This window comes from Heterocephalus glaber, unplaced genomic scaffold, assembly GCF_053883595.1.
Source record: "Heterocephalus glaber isolate CG9 unplaced genomic scaffold, H.glaber_assembly_v1.0 deba00001673, whole genome shotgun sequence".
Classification (NCBI taxonomy): domain Eukaryota; kingdom Metazoa; phylum Chordata; class Mammalia; order Rodentia; family Bathyergidae; genus Heterocephalus; species Heterocephalus glaber.
In genome coordinates, this window is record NW_028258410.1 from 19,935,197 (window position 1) to 19,952,838 (window position 17,642).

A 17,642-nucleotide genomic window follows, 5' to 3' on the forward strand; every position below is an offset into this window, starting at 1 on the left:
GACCAGGAAGCCACTAGAGTGTCCCCAGTCTACCCCATCCCTGTGCTTTAGTCACTAGCTTAGATTTGCTTCCTGGAGAACCTCAGTGAGATAACTGTCCCCTAGAAAGAGACAAATCAGGCTGTCAGGGGTCAGTTCCTGGCTTCACAGCTGATCCAGGGAAAGCCCGACTATAAGGACAGGAGCCTGTACTTTCCCTCCCAGCAGAACCTGGTGATGGCTGTCCTCTGATTACAGAAATGACGGGCTCATTGCCAGAGATTTCATGCAGCAGAGGAACTGTATAAAGACAAAAATAAGAATCATTATCCATTCCACCCTCCACAAGGGGCTGTGTTTTAAGTAACCAAGCTCCTTGATTGCAGCCTGGGGGAAGTCTGAGTTCCTGTGACTGGGCTTGTCGCAGTATTTTGCCTAATGCTGAATCTTGTCAGCTGACTCTTACTGAATGCTGAGTGTCAATGACAACGAGAAGCCCCTGATGCCAGCCTCCAAGTCAAAGCAGGTAGGCAGAGTGGGGACCAGTCACACTGACGAGGTTACTGTCACACCTGCATTAGCTGGTGGCCCTGTCTGCACAGTGGGTTATCACTGTTTCAATCTTAGCTGGACACAGCAGAGAGTAGCTTTGTTTCTCTCCTGCCACTGTCTCCCTGCAGCTCCTGCAGCTGGGCTGGGATAGGTAAGGAGGTGACATCAGTTGTGTACATGCAGGAAGGAATGGGTCCTGTTGGTAAACTTACCCATTAGGGATTTTTTGCTTTGATGTTGATTTTGAATCAATCCTGCATTGACATATTATTCATCTTTATTTCAGAATATTTTGGTGCCTGTTGAATTTTGTGCCTCACCCTAATCCAGTGAGTAATCCCGCCCCACCTCACCCTAGTCCTTGCCCCAGTGTTAGGTCTCTGGTCTCTGCTTTCTGATGACATTTGGAGAGATTCCCTAGGTTTTTATTCACATTTACGTACAAGGACAAGCTCATCAAACATTGCCTCTCTCTGGCAAGTAGGAGGCAGCCCTGGCAGCCTCCCAAGTATAGGATGCTGTGAACACGGCTGTGACTACTGCACGTTATGACCAGGCAGGTCCAAATCTAAATTTTACCTCTCGATGGGACCTCCGCTCCTCCCCACTCAGATCTCACTGAGGCTCAGGGTCCCCTCCATGTTCCTTCTCTTCCCTTGGTGGCCCAGGCAGAGTCGGGCGGCACTGGAGAAGGGTTTTTAGTGCCATCAATGATGAGTGTGCAGCAGGTGGATGAGACTGGTCCTGTTCCTCCAACAGAGGGAGTGAGCTTGCACCTCCTCTGTCCTCCCCACAGAGTATCATGTTGCAAAGCCTGCAGACACCATGACAGAGGAAAGTCAGCTCAGGCGAAGTGGTTAAACAGACCTCAGAGGACGATTCCAGCCCAGGGCCACGTGGTTTACAAACCACTGTCCTGTCAGCTAGTATTTGTTTGCAGCAACATGCCAGAGCCCACATGCAGACTCATGTTCATAGAAATTACTGTGTAGAAGGGAAATCAGACTTTCCAAGAGTAAAAAAAAAAAAAGGTCCTTCAATAATTGGGAGTGTGCAAAATGCTGGAAAGGGAAATTTGGTTCTGAGAAGGTTAAGAGATTGATGCCAGGAAACAGGGGTTTTGGGGCTTAGAGCTTGGAATAGAGGGAAGAGGCTGGGGATGAGTAGGAATTTAGTCAGGTGACTGCAGGTGATAGGAGGGGAAGAGTGTTCCTGGTGACAGAAACGGTATGTGCAAAAGACCAGAGGTGCGGAGGATACTGTGCTTTCTTGGGACTAAGGAAAATCCCATAGGCTGCAGCCATGTGCAGAGGTGGAATCAGGCTGAGCTTGTTCTGTTTGAGAAGCTGTGAGTGACAAGGCCATTGCACAGGAACTTGGTGGCAGAAAGGGGACATCAGGGCCAGGCCCAGGTAGGAAAACAGAAGTCAGGATGGCCTAGGCCAGGGGGAGGATATTAAAGGATCTGGGGGAGGGTGAGATGTGGGGAGAGTGTGTACTTAGGAAACTCAGTAAATTCATTGTTTGAATGTTAGTAAGACACTTGCATGTGCACAGACAAACTAGACTGCTTCTGCCACTGTGTGATAGAATAATATAAAAAATGCCCAACACTAATTTTTGCAATACTAATTTTTATTCAAAATAAGATATATATTTCTCATATTTGTGATGTTTATGCATTTTAAGGTTGACAGAGAGCAGAAAAGCTTACTGAGTGACGTGAAGATGTAAGAGATAACAACTTAAAACCAAATCACCAACAACTTTTATATTTTCCAAAACAATTTCACTGCTGTACTTCTTTCTCAAACACAAGGAGTGACAATGAGCACTTTGAACATTTCTTCAATTATTTTATAAACATTAACATCAGATTTTTTATTGAAAACAAAGTATTTAATAATGAAATCTTACAGTTTGCAGAATTTGCTACAGAATGTTGCACTTTTCACTTGGTAGCCATGGCAACTTTAAACAATTTTTTTCCTTCTGATTTTATTTTTTTACAGGATCTACAAATAATTTTATTGAAATCGAACAAATAGCACAACAATCTTCCTATGCTGGGGAGCATCATCCCCAAGCCATGTCCCATGCTAGAAGCATAGAACTTGCACAATAAGAAATTAAAAGAAAAAGAAAGTCATTTCTGTGTAGAAATCAGACTCTGCCCTAACATCAGCATGGACTAGACTATTTACAAATCTTCACACTTTAAGTACAGTATTCCCTTTTATGTTTTTGCCCTCCTTTCAGTGCTTTTCAAGGGGCCCTAGTACTTTCCCTTGACTGATCCAGAAGGGGTGAAGATATTGTGGCAGAAGAGTGGTGGTCTCCTCATAGCGCTACAGGCACCAGACCTAGTATGTTGTTCTTCATCACAGGGTAGTGGACCCTCCCAACCGGGTAGTAGGGGGAATGGCTGGTGCAAAGGCAAGGGGGGAGGCGGTTAGAATAGGCTTGGGGCAACTTCCCATAGGCACAGACGCCCATAGCCTGTTCTGACTCTGGCCTGTACCTCTTAACTGAGGAGAGGGCAATAACTAGTTGCACTGGGGAGCAATTAGCCAAGCCCTGGGAAAAGGAGAAGCTACCCATACCAGTCCTCATTCCAGTTAACAGCCAGCAAACTGTCCATGTGAAAGTGGGAACAAATGGCAGGTAGGTGGGAAGCATCAGGTGGGTGCTGTCCTCAGCCTCTGTCCAATCAGGAAGTATAGAGGTAGAAATGGCTGAAATGCTCTGACTAGGGGGTAAAGGAAGTGAGGGAAAGGAAGTTCCCACTTGTGTAGAGCTCCCAAAGTCCAGGGGCTGGAAGAAGGCAGATTTTGCATGGAAAGTGCTGTAGCTTTTAGTGAGGCTGGGCCCTAGGCAAGCTTGGAAGAAAGCAGACCAGCCAGGCAAGGAACCAGGAACCACACATTCCTGACTGGCAGATGCCCTGTGGCTGGGAAAGCTCTGCTGGTAACTCTCCCGTTAGCCTTTGCCAGACACCAAACCTCTCTTGTCCACACACAAACCAATACCCGATTTATACTGAGGGCTGCCCTGCTTACAGCTGAAGGTTCTGGGCCAACAGAGTTCACGAAGGGCTGTGGCCCCAGCCTGGGGTGCTCAATGGAAGCTACACCTTGTGACAGGAAGTTTCTTGCTGGGTCAGAGGGGGTGCTTGTGTCTTCACCCACCAGGCTCACAGCTCATAGAGGATCACAGGGAAATCCACGTGGCTGCGGGGGAGATCCAGCCTCACGATGCCCTAAGGAATCAGAGCCTTATACACCTGCCTCAGCTTGGCCCGCTTCTGGCCGTTCATGGTGACGACTGTCTCCTCATAGAACTCATGAGCCAGATCCCCATCCTCCTCACAGAACGTGGAGCGAGGGGAGTACCTGCTCGGGGTCAAGCCTCAATTGAGCCCACTCTTTCTGCTAGGCCTCCCGAAGCTGACTGCCCGGCTTTCCCCCATCCCTCGCTCCGATGGGGCCCCAAAATGCAGGACTCGTCCTGGCTCAAACACAGGGGTCCAGCGGCGGGAGCTCGCTGTGGTGCGGTGTTCCCGGCCGGCCGCCTGCGGTCCTCCCCAGGCCGAATCCACGCCCTTACCCGCGGCGCGAATACGAAGGGGGGCACCCTTCGGCCTCGAGGCCTCCCTCACCAAGGCTTGCTCAGCGCCCGCAGTCTCGTCTCCGGGACGCTGCCTCCCGTCGCCGAGGCGAAGGACCAAAGGCCCGAGCTTTGGAGCCGCTGGCGCATGGCGATCCAGCGGCCGCTGCGCTCTCACAGTGCAGAACGCGCCACCATGCCCGGGCCCAGCTCTGTTCTCAGGTGGTGCTGCTGCCGCCATCACCTCCGCCGCCGCCTTCCTTGTGATTTTAAAGATTTTTTCATTCTAGAAAATTTGGAAACATACCAATCACTAAAAGGAAAAAATGAAAACCATTTATAATGTTATCACCTATGTTACCATTGTCGATATCTTGATTTGTTTTTTACCCAACGATTTTTCTCTAACTGTGGGTGCCTTTGTGATGAGAGCATCATACACAGAGTTATAGCCTGTTACGTTTCACTTCACACAAGATCATGAACATTTTTCATGCTATTTAAAACTTGATGTAAGTGTATGAGGTCAACGCCTTCCAGTTCCCTTGTCTGGATACTTCCATTCCTACATCACTGGGCATTTGTGTTGTTTCCAATTTATGTTGCAACGAACACATTGCCACATAATCTTGCTCTGCATTTCTGAGTATCTCCCTGTGATAATATCTATATGTACAAAGATCGCATCAGGGAGTGAGTGCTTTTATAAAACTCTTCTCTGTCTACCACATAGTTTGGGGAGGCAACGGGCCTGGTGGTCCCCACTGGTGGGCGTTCTGTGCCTGTATCATTGTGACCTCAGAGACATAGGTAGTGTGTGTTGAAAGGGTTTGTGCAAATCTGCTTGGGCATGCTCTGCGGTTCTTTTAATTTGCAGGGAATTCCTAGCTGGGTCCCGCTCGTCCTTGGTGCCACCTTCTCAGGAGCAGACAGGAAGCTGCCCGGAGCCCAGGCAGTGACCTGTGTGACAGGCAGCACTGCACTGCTAGATCAGTGGTCAGTGGTCGGTGTGGACAGGGAGCTGCTAGTGTCAGAACCAAAGTGTGTCCCCCTCGTTCTGGGGAGCTCAGCAATTGTTCCTCAGTTCTGGGGTGCCTCTGAGGTGGGGCACCAGGTGGCACATGAGGAATGCATGTGCCCCAGGCACCCAGACTGGCCCTGGCAGCCTCCCGAGTGTAGGATGCTGTGGACACGGCTGTGACCACTGCATGTTACGACCAGGTCACCCCAGCCCCATGTCCTGTGGGTGCCCCACTTCTGACACCTTGCTGGGCAGTCTCAGGGCCAAGCCTTGCAGCTGCTCCACTCTGCCCGGGGTTGGTTCAGAGCCTATTTCACAGCCCATTCAAAGGGAAGATTAGGAGGCCTTTTCCATTTCCTGTGTGAAATGATTCAATTCCCAAGGGAATTGGTCAACACAGTGCCCTAACACAGCCCAGGTCCTATATTGTTTGCAGTTATGTTTGCAATTACAGCCATCCAAGCCCATCAGCGTCTGGGCTGGGTGCACCAATGACACTTGCATTGCTGCTGGGGAGGAAGGGGGGCCATGGGCATCTCTGCCTCATTTCAGGAAACTGATGTGTGCAGTGACATCCACAGATGATGGGGATCCAATCTCCCCAAAACAGGTCTCCCCATGGAAATGCATCTGATATATGTTTAACCAAGTGTTAAGGTGCCATTATTCATCATAACAGTTGTTAGCCCCTTGACAACACCCAGGTTGACATACAGGTCATCCCCACCTGCCATAGCTGCTTCTCCACAGGGGCAGCCTGACCAGCCCTTGGGCCTGAGCACAACAGGATGCCTGGCTGTCATGGAAAATTTTAGGAGGTGGAACCTAAGACACCAACTTTGGTCAGTCTCCATCCCTGAGGGTTCTCCTCCGGCAACTCTTGATGCTCCCAGGGCCACCCAGTCCTGCATTCCTTGGAGATGCTGTGTCATCCCACATGCTGTGGAGGAGCCTCCTGGGGTGGAAGACTCAGCAGTGTGGCAGACTTACAGCATGTGTCCTGGGTAAGAGGACATACCTTCAGTTATGTTGGGTTTTGAGGTCACAGGGCACAGAATCCACGTTAGACCCTGGAGCACAGAAATGCAGAACGACCAGAAGGTCTGGGGAGCAGGAGGCATTGGAGGGGCAGGAACAGGGTATCCTGGGCCCTGGGCAGCAGATGGCAGCAGGAAGAGCTCATACTGGGCCATCAGTGGGGTCAGGTGAATTCAATCCCTGGAGGAAAACTGGAGGACCCTCATCCTAGGAGACAGGGCTAGGTGGAGGTCCACTGCAAGAGTCTGTTCAGGCACCATCTCCTCCCAGCCCTGTCAGGAATTCAGCTTCCTCCTTCCTCCCTTCAAAGGATAGTACTAATCTCTCTCTCTCTCACACACACACACCACACAACACAAAAGCTCAAGGTGTCTAAATCCCTTTTTCATTTGTCACTGATTTGGCCTTGTATCCATCTTTTTGACTGGGTCTCTAAAATGAGCATAAAATCAACATTAAAGAGAGAGGAAAATGGGAGTTGGGGGTGGGACCGCAGCTTCCATCTGTCAAATGGCCTTTTCCACGTGGGAAATGCCAGCATATGGAGATGGACTAAGTTTGTCACCAAGTTGGTTACAGTCCAGAGGTGAGGGGCTTTGGAAGTAACCTTTATTCAAGTACAGTGTGTGGTGTGAGTCAGGGCTCCCAGAAGACACACTCAACAGAACATGTGCTGAGGAGTTCAAAAGATGCCACCAAAAACATGCCCTTGAGTGTGTGGAGTATTTCAGAGAGAGGACACCTGGGGACAGCAAGCACAGAGAGGGCTCGGCCAAGCTTCCCTTATCTGCCTAAAGTTGGATCCTACAAAGGGAACCAACCAATTATCAAGAATCCCCTGCCAGGGCCCTGGTCAGCCAGAGAAAGGTGGACTTCCATCACAGCAGGTGTACCCAAGGTCACTCTGTGCCCAGATACTTTACCCCCGGCTGGCACCCAATGGCCAGTTAGCCTTCCCCTTCCCCCTCCCCACTGAAGCAGGTATATATGATTCCAGATCACCCTGGGCTGGGACTGGTCACTTCTCTTTCCTGTGATGTCCCTGTGTGGGTAAGGAATTTGTATAACTTTTCTCCCATTAGTCTGTCCATTGTCAGTATACTTCATAGACCCAATTATCAAACCTTCAGAGGGTAGAGGGAAAGTTTTTCAACACCTATGGTTCATATACGGAAAGAAATTTATCTTCAGCAATTGGCTCCTGTGGCTATGGGGGCTGGCAAGTCCAGCACCCGCAGGGTAGAGCAGCAGGCTGGAGACCCTGGAAGGAGCTGGTGCTGCTGTTTAAGTCTGAGACATCTGCTGAAGAATTCTTTTTGCTTGCAGGAGGTCAGTGTTTTCTTCTATACACGCCTTCACCTGATTGGATGTGGCCCCCCACATTATGGAGGGCAATCTGCTTTCCTTAAAGTCCACTGATTTAAATGTTAATCTCATCCCCAAACACCCTTATAGAAACTTCTAAATAATATTTGACCTCATCTCTGGGCACCACGGCCTTGCCAAGTTGACTTAAAATGAACTGTCACTTATGAGTTTGGATTTCAAATCTTTGATTTCAGAATGTCAAAGAGCATTAGTATTTTTTTTTTTTGGTACCAGGGATTGAACTCGGGTCCTTGTGCTTATGCAGCAGCAGGTGGCAAAACCACTGAGCTAAATCCCCAGCCCAGTATTTTCTTTTAACTGTTCCCTAGTACAGGGGTCATCTGTTGTTTCTAGCAGCCTATGTCTCCTGAGAGTGGCATATTGGGAGCCCCCACACCTCTGTGTCTGGGCCTTGATGACCCCATATTCCATTTCTGGCCACTGTGATTGGTCCAGCAAAGGGCACGTGACTCAAGGCAGTCAATGGTGAGCAACCTCGGACTTTGGGGCTGGTGTTGTGGGCACCTGTCTTTCTGCTGCTGCCACTGAGCAGGGAGGCAGTCAGCTGGGAGCTGTCCAGCTCAGGGGTTGAGCCTCCCTGAGAAGAAATCCCATGTAGAGGACAGCACAGCTGCAAAAGGGGGACAAGGAGGGAGAGAAGAAAATACGGTGAGTACTCTCATGGCAAATACTGGTTCTAACACACACAAGATCACACTAAGGATCCCGAAACCTTCTTGGAAGGAAAGAACCTGGACAGAGCTGTCTAGGCAGCCAGGGTGTGGACTTGGGGACGGGGAAGGATGAGTATTCTCTGCTTTCTCTCTGAGCCTGGACCTGTGCTGGGTGCTCGACATATGTGGCCCCATTCAATCCTTAGGAAACCCCATTGCTGTAGGTACTTTCACCTTCCTTTCATAGCTAGGCCCAGAGAAGCAGAGGGTACCCAGCCTGCCCAGCTTAAATGTCAAGTCAGTGGCAGAGGTGACATCAGGGGCCAGGTCTTTCCAGCTCCCAGGCTGGGGCCTTTCAAACCACATCATGTCTCCCTCATGGGGAGGAGCTGGCGGCAGCATGCAAGGGCTGTGTCATCTGTCAAGGGTTAGGTGGCGCATGAGCAGCACACACAAGATACTCACACAGGTCAGTCCTACTCCACATGCCCTGTTTTCCTGTCACCTGTCAACCATTAGTGGAAAGGACGGAGTAGGAAGCCAAGGGGAGCTGCTTCCCTCCAAGAGTGACCCACAGTCTCCAAAGCCGGAAGTGGGTCCATCATTGTATAAAACTCTGCATCTAGGTGAGTTTCCTACACCCACTGTTTTCTTGGTTCTTAATTGAGATTGCCCAGCAAAGCAAAGAGAAGTCACAGATGCCTTCTAGGCAGGTTTGAAGAGCAGCAAGAGCCCAAAAGTTCTTAATGAGGTCCCTGATCCTGGGCTGAGCAGCAGTGGGCTATCTCAGAGGTCACATGACTATCCTGCCTGGACCACTCACTGTGGGCCAGGGTGCTGATTGGCTCAGGCTGAGTCACATGCTGGGGCTGAATGTAGGATCCACCCACCCAAATTTCCTAGGCTGAGTGGGCAGGCAGCTGCTTCCTGGGAAATTGTGCACACATTCTTGAAGAAATGGGAGGGATTTGGAAGATGTATAGTAGGGGGAAAAGATCATTACACTCAATTTAACAGAGTGCATCAGTGAACACATTAAATAGCAACGGAACATTCTTGTTGACATATGGGATTTTGGGAAATGAAACAAGCCACACTCCTGATTCAGGTCAAGGACTATCTAATCCCTCTGGGGTAATGGGAAATGCTATTTGCAGGCCTCTAAAAACTGGAAAATTTAAATACTACTTTGTAAGAAATCCCCAGGATACATAACATTGCAAAACCACTGATTTCACAAACATTTATTGGGTACTGTGTGGCAGGCCTTGAGCTAGGCACAGACAAGCACGGTCCCCTTGTCATAAGGCTGACATCCTGGTTGGAGATTTATAGATAATAAATAGCCCAGTAAAGATGTGGGTGACCCCGAGCATTTCAGAAAGGGGCAAAGGCACTGATACAAATGAACCGCGGTGGCATGATCAAGGAGATAGGTGGGGGAAGTGCCTGAGATCAGGAGAGCCCTACCCGAGCAGGTGGCATGCGAGCTGAGACTGGTCATGGAAGGAGCTGGCCCTGGGAAGAGGATTCCAGCAGAGCCAAAGGACCAGCAAGAGGCTCCCAGGACCCTAAAGTCCTAGTGCGGCCCTTGAGGGCAAATGACAACGTCCTGATGTTCCTCCTTTCCACTCCTCACCGCCCCTTCCACCGTGGGAGGGAGAGTTGCTACGGCAGCCAGTCTGCCGCCCTCTTCAGTACTGGGCACCCAGCCATCCTGGGTGACAATTGGTATTCTTACTCTTTCCCTTCAGCCAAAGTAAGGATGCAGATACCTGAACTCCACCCCTTTAATCAACAAGTTCTTTGAAGTCCCAGAGCTTTGTCTTTCAAATGTGATTCCATCCATTTGTTCACTTGCTCAGGCTACAAATATTTATGGAGGCCCTGCTGAGTGTCTGGCACCGTGCCCTGCACTAGGGACACAGCTGTGAGCCAAACAGACTGAAAAGAGGGACGCTTGCCCTTGGACAGGGCACCCCCTTCTCTAGATCCGCAAATGCTGACAGGTCAAGCAGTGAAAGGTGCCTGCACATGTCAGGTCCTGGTTGGGGGAAGGGGGACAGTGAGTGTGGGGGTGCAGAGGTGATTTTTAAAGGTAAGGAAGACCTCCCGGAGGCAGCCACAGTGAGAGGCAGCAGCCTTGATACTATCTTGAGACGAAGCTTTCCCAGCAGACGAATGGCTGTGCAAAGGCCCTGGGGTGTATGAAGCATAGTGAGGATGTCAGTGTGGCTGGAGAGGGGAGAGAAGGGGTACAGAGATAGAGGAAGCAGGCCAGTGAGGAAGGGCTGGATCAAGCAGAGGCCATGGCTTCTACTCTGAGTCTGTAAGAGCAGCACAGGGTTCTGGCCAGAGGATCAACAGGATCTGATTTACCCATTTCATTCACAGTTGGCTCTGTTGAACTCACTTCTTTAACAAGACTGGGTCACCCCAGAGGTCTGTGGCTGAGGCTTGGGTGCCCTGAGAGGCCACGGACACAGCCATGCTGGGACCTCTGGTGGCCCAGGTACCTGCTCTGCCCAGCCTTCATTTGCGGCATTTCTCATGTCCGGCCCTCCTAACGGGGTCCCTTCTCTGAGCCTCACTGCACCTTGGCATGGAGGCGGCGGCTCCCTAACTGGCTCACGAAGCATCTTTTTAAAGGTTAATGGTCACCGTCGAGGGAGGGAAGGGTCACCGAACATGGATGCTCTCTTGGATGATGTGGGTTTTTCAATTAAGTGAAAATACAGAGTCAGGCCTCTCTGCAGGCACCTGATCCGACTGCCAATAAGCCGAGAAGGCCTTGTGCTTTGGAAACTGGAAGCTTCACCCTGGTGCGGCTGCCTTTGCTTTGTCCAGGCTGATCCTGGGAGAGGGGATTATGAAGAACTTTTCCCTACCCCTATATATGGATGCTCATGTGAATATGTGGCTTCTTAGAAAGCAATTGATAAACAATTGATAAATAGATGTGCATGTGAGTGAAAACCCTTCTGAATCTCAACAGACATAAAAAGCAAATTGTAGTCACACTGATCAAAGGGAATATTCAAGGAAAACTTCCTTGTCCTGAGCACACAGGCAGGTTGCTTTCTCTCTGGGGCTCAGTTTCCCCACTGTTGAAATGAAACTTGTGTCCAAAGGACTCTTTGGGAGTCAAATGCCTGTGACTCTATGATGTACATCGTGCAAATTCCTAAAGGGAAGGGGGTAACATTCTGTTACCAGGTGAGGTGGCAGCCCCTGAGTGGAAATTTGTCCTTCAGTCCCACGCTGCCTGTTTCCTACTTTACTTTGGGTACAGGGCCAGTGTGATTGGCCTCATGCCCTTACGTTGGCCCTGCTGTCAATAACAGGTGGGGCAGGTGCAGTGCAATGGCACCTGGTCACCTAGCCAGCTGAGCTGAAGTCAGTGCATGGAGAATAAGTATGCAAAAAGGAAAACCCAAAGCCAGCCCAAACCAAAGCACAACACCACCCTACACACGCTGTCTTTGTAGCTTCTGGAGCTAATGAGTAACAGCAGACACTTCTGAAACATTTATCACCTGGTCTCAGAGGGGAAGGATGGAAGCCTTTTTCTTTTTTTGTACCGAAGATCGAACTAGGGACCTTGCACTTGCAAGGCAGGCTCCAGAACCACTGAGCTAAGTCCCCAGCCCCTGGAAGTCTTTTGATTTGATTTCAAGTATACCTGAAATATCAAATTGAAAATATATTCCCTTATGATGTTTTCCCCAAAGACTAGTCAGGGTGCCCATGAAGGCTATGAGATGATTTGTGGCTACTGGAACCAGCATGAAGGACTGGGGTATCCTACTGTGGGAGACGTATTTCCACACCAAGTTTCTTTCAGATACTCCAGCGCCCCGTGGAGAGAGTCTCAGGTGGGTGCTAGTTGACTTTAGGTTCTCCAGTGCTTACTAACTTTCCTTCAGACAGAGGGGGCTCCAGGCTCAGGTTCATCATCGTTAGGAGTCTTTGGTGAAAAAGTAATAACACTTCTTTGTTTTGGTTGTATTTGTTTTTACGGGTTTTCTTCTATTTATGGCAGACAATACTGATTTTTCATTTGCAGAGGTGGAACATCAAATTTCCTTAAGAATGTTACTTGAGTAAAGTTAACTGATTTAAGAAACATACTGATGAGGCTGGAGTACAGATGGGATGTATCTATTTAAAAAATCACTATGGAGTCATGGGAGTGTTCTTTGTAAATGCAAATAGGATCATGGCATTCTCCTGTTCAGAAAAACCCCATCAGTTTCTTCTCCCTCTAAAGCAAATCTAGACTCCTTGCCAAGGCCTAGATACAACCTGAGCCCAGGATCTGGGCCTTGCATAGCTATCAGATCTCCTCTCCTCCCTCTGTGTCGTTCCACTCTGGCCACACTGAGCATTCTCACCACAGGGCCTTTGAACTTGCTCTTTCCTCTGCTTGTATTCTTTTCTTCCAGAAATGCTGTGGTTAACCCTGAGTGCACTGTACTTTCTGCACATTTTGCACCCTCCTAGCAGCTTTCTCTGCCACCCCACCTAATTAGCACCTCCCTTGCCTTTACAGCCCCAGGGTGGGTGGGCTGTTCCCCTGCCCACCCAGATGCTAAGTGACGCTGCTGCGTGTGCCTATTTATCTGTCTAGGATCTTCTCTGGAAGGTGAGCTCTGCAGGGGCAAGGACTGCACCACCTGGTTCACTGTCCTGAGATGTGACTGTGAGGAGAAACAGCACCCCCTCCTCTCTCTAGGACCAAGGGGGCCACATGTGTTGCTTCTCCAGCACCTCTCCTGTCTTCTTCTGGCTACAGACCACCCTTCCTAAACAGGACCCAGACCTGCCCCATTCTTCCCCTTGGATCTGTGGGGAGGGAGAAAACACCTATATGTAGGCAAGCCCAGGTCCCGAGCCCCATGCTGGGGCACCACCTGTAGCTGACCCACTCGGCCAGCCTTATTCCGGGACCTAGAGCTGCTGCTTTGTTCTCTCTGACCTGGGGAGTGAAGATGAATGACAGAGACACAGAGTCAGCTTAACGTGTCTCTTAGGAGGCAGAGTCTCTAGCGTCTGGCTCATCTCACCTTTATTCACCCAAACACGGGCACAAGGAATCAAAGTAACACAAGATTCATCTGCTTTCCAATAGCCATTAGTAAGTGCTCGGGTAAACAACTTAACCTCAGGTGTCAACTTTTGCCTAGAACCTGCAATATACCATCACCCTTGATTGCAGCCCTTCTCCTTTGTGCTCACAGAGGAGACCACTTAGGCCTCAGTTCTCCTGTGGCCTCACACACCCACGTCCAAAAGGAGGAGCACAGGTCCAGGAGAAAGCCAATCAGAGCCCTACAATGCCTTGCCATGGTGATTGGCTCAGGGGTGGACACGTGGCCCTAGCCTGGCCAATCAGAGTGACTCAAGGGACTTCTGTGGGTTTTCCAGGCTCCCAGGACTCCTTTCTGTTTCTCAAAACCTCCAAACTCTGTTCTGCCTCAGGGCTTTGGCATCTATTGCTTTTGTCTAAAATACCCCTTTTCCATCTTTTCACAAAGCTGTTCCTTCTCTCCAGGTCTCATTCTTTGCATCTTCCTTACTGACTCAAGTGGCCACCTATAGCCATCTCTTTTTACCAGCTGTCCTACTTGAATTTCCTTCATAGTATGTATCGCAGTCAGAAAAAGCTCTCATATTTATTTCTTTGCTGTCTTCCACTGTAGTTCCACAAAGACAAGACTGTCCCCTGTTGCATTCCGCTGCCTGACTCACACCAGGGGTTTGTTAAGTATTTGTTGAGTAACTATCAGAAGTTAAGATAGAAATAAAATAGGGGTGGAGGTGTGTTGCATCGCTCATTACCAAGCAAATCTTCCCAGCCGCAGTGGGAGGGGACTGGAATGGGAGGGAAGGGTGATGTGCTCAGGAGTAGGGGCAGTGTTCTGAGAAATGGATGGGGCAGAGTTTTGAAAAATGACAAAACGCAGCACTGACCACTTGTCTCCTGGGTGAGTAATTAATCCTCCCAGAAAGAGAAGAACGGCCCTTTGCAGTGGGGCCCATCGATCAAGAGGCTACAGAGGGACCCTCGGCAGCCAATTAGTGGGAGCGAGCTTCCAGGCACCAGGCAGGAGATGGGATGAAGGACAGAAGGGCTGCTTCCCCTGCGTTCCTCTCCCCACCCCTCATTTGGGCCGGTGCCTGCTCAAGAGTGAAGTAGGGATGGGAACTCTGCCTGCCTGGAGGGGCTGCCGGACGTGACATGTTCTCTGGCGCTATGTGGAGGCCCAAAGACCAACATCCCATTATCCGAGGAGGCATCGATACTGGGGCCAAGGAGCTCTGACCGCTGTCCAGCAGGGCTCTCCGAGGAGGAGCAGGACACGGAGGCCTCTGGGCCGTGGGGAGGAAGGCCAGAGACCACTGCTCCCCAGGGTGCACACAGAGCCAGCCACTGACCTCGGGCATGGCCTGGCAGCCTGTAAAGGTGCAGGGGCTCGGGTGGCAGTGGGCCTGGGGCTGAGCACCGGCTGTGTGCAGGCAGAAGGCCTGGGAGCGGAACATGTAGGGGAGGGGCCCGGGCAAGGTGAAGGCGGTGGCGAGGAGGGAATGGGAAGAAGCCAGGAGCGGGGGCTGGCCTGCTGCCCTCACCTGGTGTAGCAGTGCTGGTACCTTTAGCTATGTCATGTGGGTATGAAGTGAAGTGACAGCCAGGGTCCTGGATGGGACAAAGTAAGTAGACTGGTACTAACCACTGCAGGAATAAAATCTCCCAGGAGACATCATGGTGTACTCCGTCTGCTCCTCTGGGCCAGGTGTTGGCTGTGGGCTTCTGAGAACCTGGTCCTGAGTGTGGGGCAGGACCTGGGTCTGACGTCCTTGGGGAGCAACAGATGCGCTCAGCTCTCAGCCTGTGGTGCTCACTAGGCCCCTACTCTGTCCCCTACCACCGCCCCCCACTGCTGTCCTGGGGCCGCCACTGTGGACTTGGGAGGTCCCAGGACCAAGTGGCCTCAGGCCAGGGTCCTGCTCTGTCCTTGTTCCGGGAGTGATGTCCCCACCATCAGGTGGCTGCTGACCAGCAAACTCCGGTGACCATGAGGCTGAGGGTCTCAGAGCACAGACTCTGCACCTGGCCCTGGACAGGTGGAGAAGGTGCCCCTCACTGTGGGTAAATGGCACCATGGATGCACCTCAGTGCAGAGTGGGTTGGGTCGAAGGCAGGTTAGGATGCATTAGTGGGTCCTGAAATCAATGTGGAGGTTGAGCCGGCACTTAGAGCCTGCTGCAGACCAGAATAGACTCTATGAGGACATCGCAGAGAGCATCATGTGGTGATGAGCGCGGGCTGGGAAACATGTTCCGTTCCTCCATAAATAGGGGTGTAAACCTGTGTGTGTGTGGTGCATGTGCGGGGTGGGGCTGGGCTCAGTGGGAAATGGGTCTCCCTGTGGGTTGCATTAGAGAGTTCTCCGGCCTGAACTTCAGACACAAGGGCATCGCCCAGGACAGAGGGTCTGGGACCCGTGGGTTGGGGATCAGATTGCAAAGCTGTAAAGAAAGAAGAGAGAGAACTGACAGGGGCCAGTGGCTGTCACTGGGGCCGGCCCACTGCAGAGTCCCTGGCCTCTCCCTGTCCCCTTCCCTGGCTCACCAGCTCCAGCCCCTCATGGTCACTTGCTCTATCTCGCATCTCCATTGCTCGTCCCCATCTGAGGTGACCTCTGTGAAGTTCAGTCCTCTGTGTCTGGTCTGCCTGCTGCTGGGACATCCCCTTCCCGAGGGCAGGAGCTCATCTCTCCGTCCCTGCCCTGGTCCCCAGAGTAAGGACAGCGAGGCACAAAGATGAGGCTTACCTGGGGCTGAGAGGCCCGGCTCACCCTGGAGGTGGCCTGGCCATTGGTCATGAAGGTTGAGTACCGGGCTGGCCTGGGCCGGCTGTGATGGGTCTGCAGCTTGGGTGGTGAGCGCAGAGCTGCCTGTGGGGGTCGTCGGGGCTCTGAACTGAGGGGAGACGCTGTGCAAACCCTATCTCAGGTCCCCACGGCCCCTGGGCCTCACCTTGCCACGTACCTGCTGCCAGCCCCTGCTGTGGGCACCGACAGCTCCCCCAGGGACTTCCCTGCTGGGGGACAGGGCAGCTTCACAGTGTCTGAGGAGCTAGGAGTACACTCCTAGTCCCTCTCCTTGGTCTGTGCGCTGTGGCCCCTGGAGGCTGAACTCCGTCTGCTAACGTGCTGGGCAATGGATGCCTGGCGGCCTTCCTCCCTCCTGTGTCCCTTCCACCCCATGGGTTTCCAGGCATCTTCTTCGGAATCAGCTACTGGCATTGGAGTCATAGTCTCTGTACTTTTAGGGGAACCAAAGTGGAGGCCAAAAACCTTGGCTGGATTTGGTCAGTTTTTATAGTTTTACACATCTAATTGTTTTTTCCCCTGAACCCTAAATTTCCCTGATTTGAGACTTATTTACAAAGCTAAAAAGGGGCGCCCATCACCCAGCAGGCCTGCAGGGCGGGGTCCTCTCGTCTCACCGTCCATAGGAGGGGTCGGGGGAACTGACCTGCAGGACAGAGGTCTCAGGCTGAGAATGAGAGGGGCAGGGGGAGGCCACGGAGAGGGGAGGGGACACAGGGCTGGGTGACACAGGGGAGGCGGTGAGGTGGTACCGGGGGGCTCAGACCAGCAGCTCCCCTGCAATGCTGAGCTGAGAGCTGCCAGGCAAAAAAGCGGTGGCCATCTGTTCGGTAACCTGGAGGCTCAGGGCTCTCCTAGGGTACGGATGTGTCCAGGACCTGTTGGGCACATTTGGTTTTCATCCCATACACAAGGAGTGGCCTGGATGTGTGTGTGCAAGCTCACACACTCTCACCCCACCCACAGGCGGGCAAGCCGGGCATCACTGACACGCCAGTCCACGCCTGTGCCTCCTCGTAGAGACCCCAGGGATGGCGCATAGAGCAGCCTCCAGCTCTGGGGCGACCCTGGTGGCCCCCTCACTCATCTCCAAGGCAACCAGCCTGACACCTGTGTGTCAGGTTAAAAGCCTCAGGGCCCCACGCTCTCTCATGTTAATTCATGCGGTTTAGCCGCTGGCTGCTCAACCTTTGTGCTGTCATGGGGAGTAGCGGTGCCCAGTTGTCATCTCCGTGTGTGTGTGTGTGTGTGTGTGTGTGTGTGTGTGTGTATTACACAGTCAGGAGGGGTGGGGTGAACCAGTGACAGACCCAGCCAGCGGTGACCGGCTTCCAGCCTGCTTGCTTTCCGAGTCCTTAACACAGAATCTGAGTCCCAGAGATGAGGCCCCTGGGTGTGGGGGAGGAGAAGGCGCAGGCTTGGGAATCTGGGGAGCCCCACCCAGCTCCTTCCTGGTGCAATGGGGGCCTCCGGCCAGGCGGGGGTGCTTGAGGGAATCCAAACCCGTCC

At 51.7% G+C, this 17,642-nt stretch overlaps 1 protein-coding gene across 16 annotated transcripts; it reads right to left on the minus strand.

Annotated features, from left to right (window-relative positions):
- Positions 1-1,129: 1,129 nt before the first annotated feature.
- LOC110344561 (uncharacterized) lies at positions 1,130-13,475 on the minus strand. Of its 16 annotated transcripts, none has more exons than XR_015446057.1 (5): positions 13,217-13,271; positions 10,014-10,436; positions 6,177-8,195; positions 4,190-4,423; positions 1,983-3,790 (listed from the first exon to the last, which is right to left on the minus strand). XR_015446057.1 is itself a non-coding variant. In XM_087197741.1 (4 exons), exons 1-4 carry the CDS (start codon positions 9,721-9,723, stop codon positions 3,725-3,727), a joined length of 549 nt encoding a protein of 182 aa, XP_087053867.1. In that variant the 5' UTR covers positions 9,724-10,005; the 3' UTR covers positions 2,121-3,724. The 16 variants fall into 16 exon arrangements, 1 of the variants encoding a protein (XP_087053867.1); XR_015446056.1 differs by lacking the exon at positions 10,014-10,436 and adding an exon at positions 11,775-11,920 and having other exon boundaries at positions 1,985-3,790; positions 13,217-13,265; XR_015446060.1 differs by lacking the exon at positions 10,014-10,436 and adding an exon at positions 5,886-6,158 and having other exon boundaries at positions 2,117-3,790; positions 8,090-8,195; positions 11,921-13,475.
- Between the last annotated feature and the right edge of the window lie 4,167 nt (positions 13,476-17,642).

Bases quoted from the DNA above. Each gene is read 5' to 3' on its own strand.
- LOC110344561 (XM_087197741.1), bottom strand. The intron at 4,424-7,961 runs GTGTGGGGGCTC...CAAATTTTCTAG, and splicing joins ATCAAGGCCCAGACACAGAG to AATGAAAAAATCTTTAAAAT. The intron at 3,791-4,189 runs GTGAGGGAGGCC...CTGATTCCTTAG, and splicing joins CGGGCGCTGAGCAAGCCTTG to GGCATCGTGAGGCTGGATCT.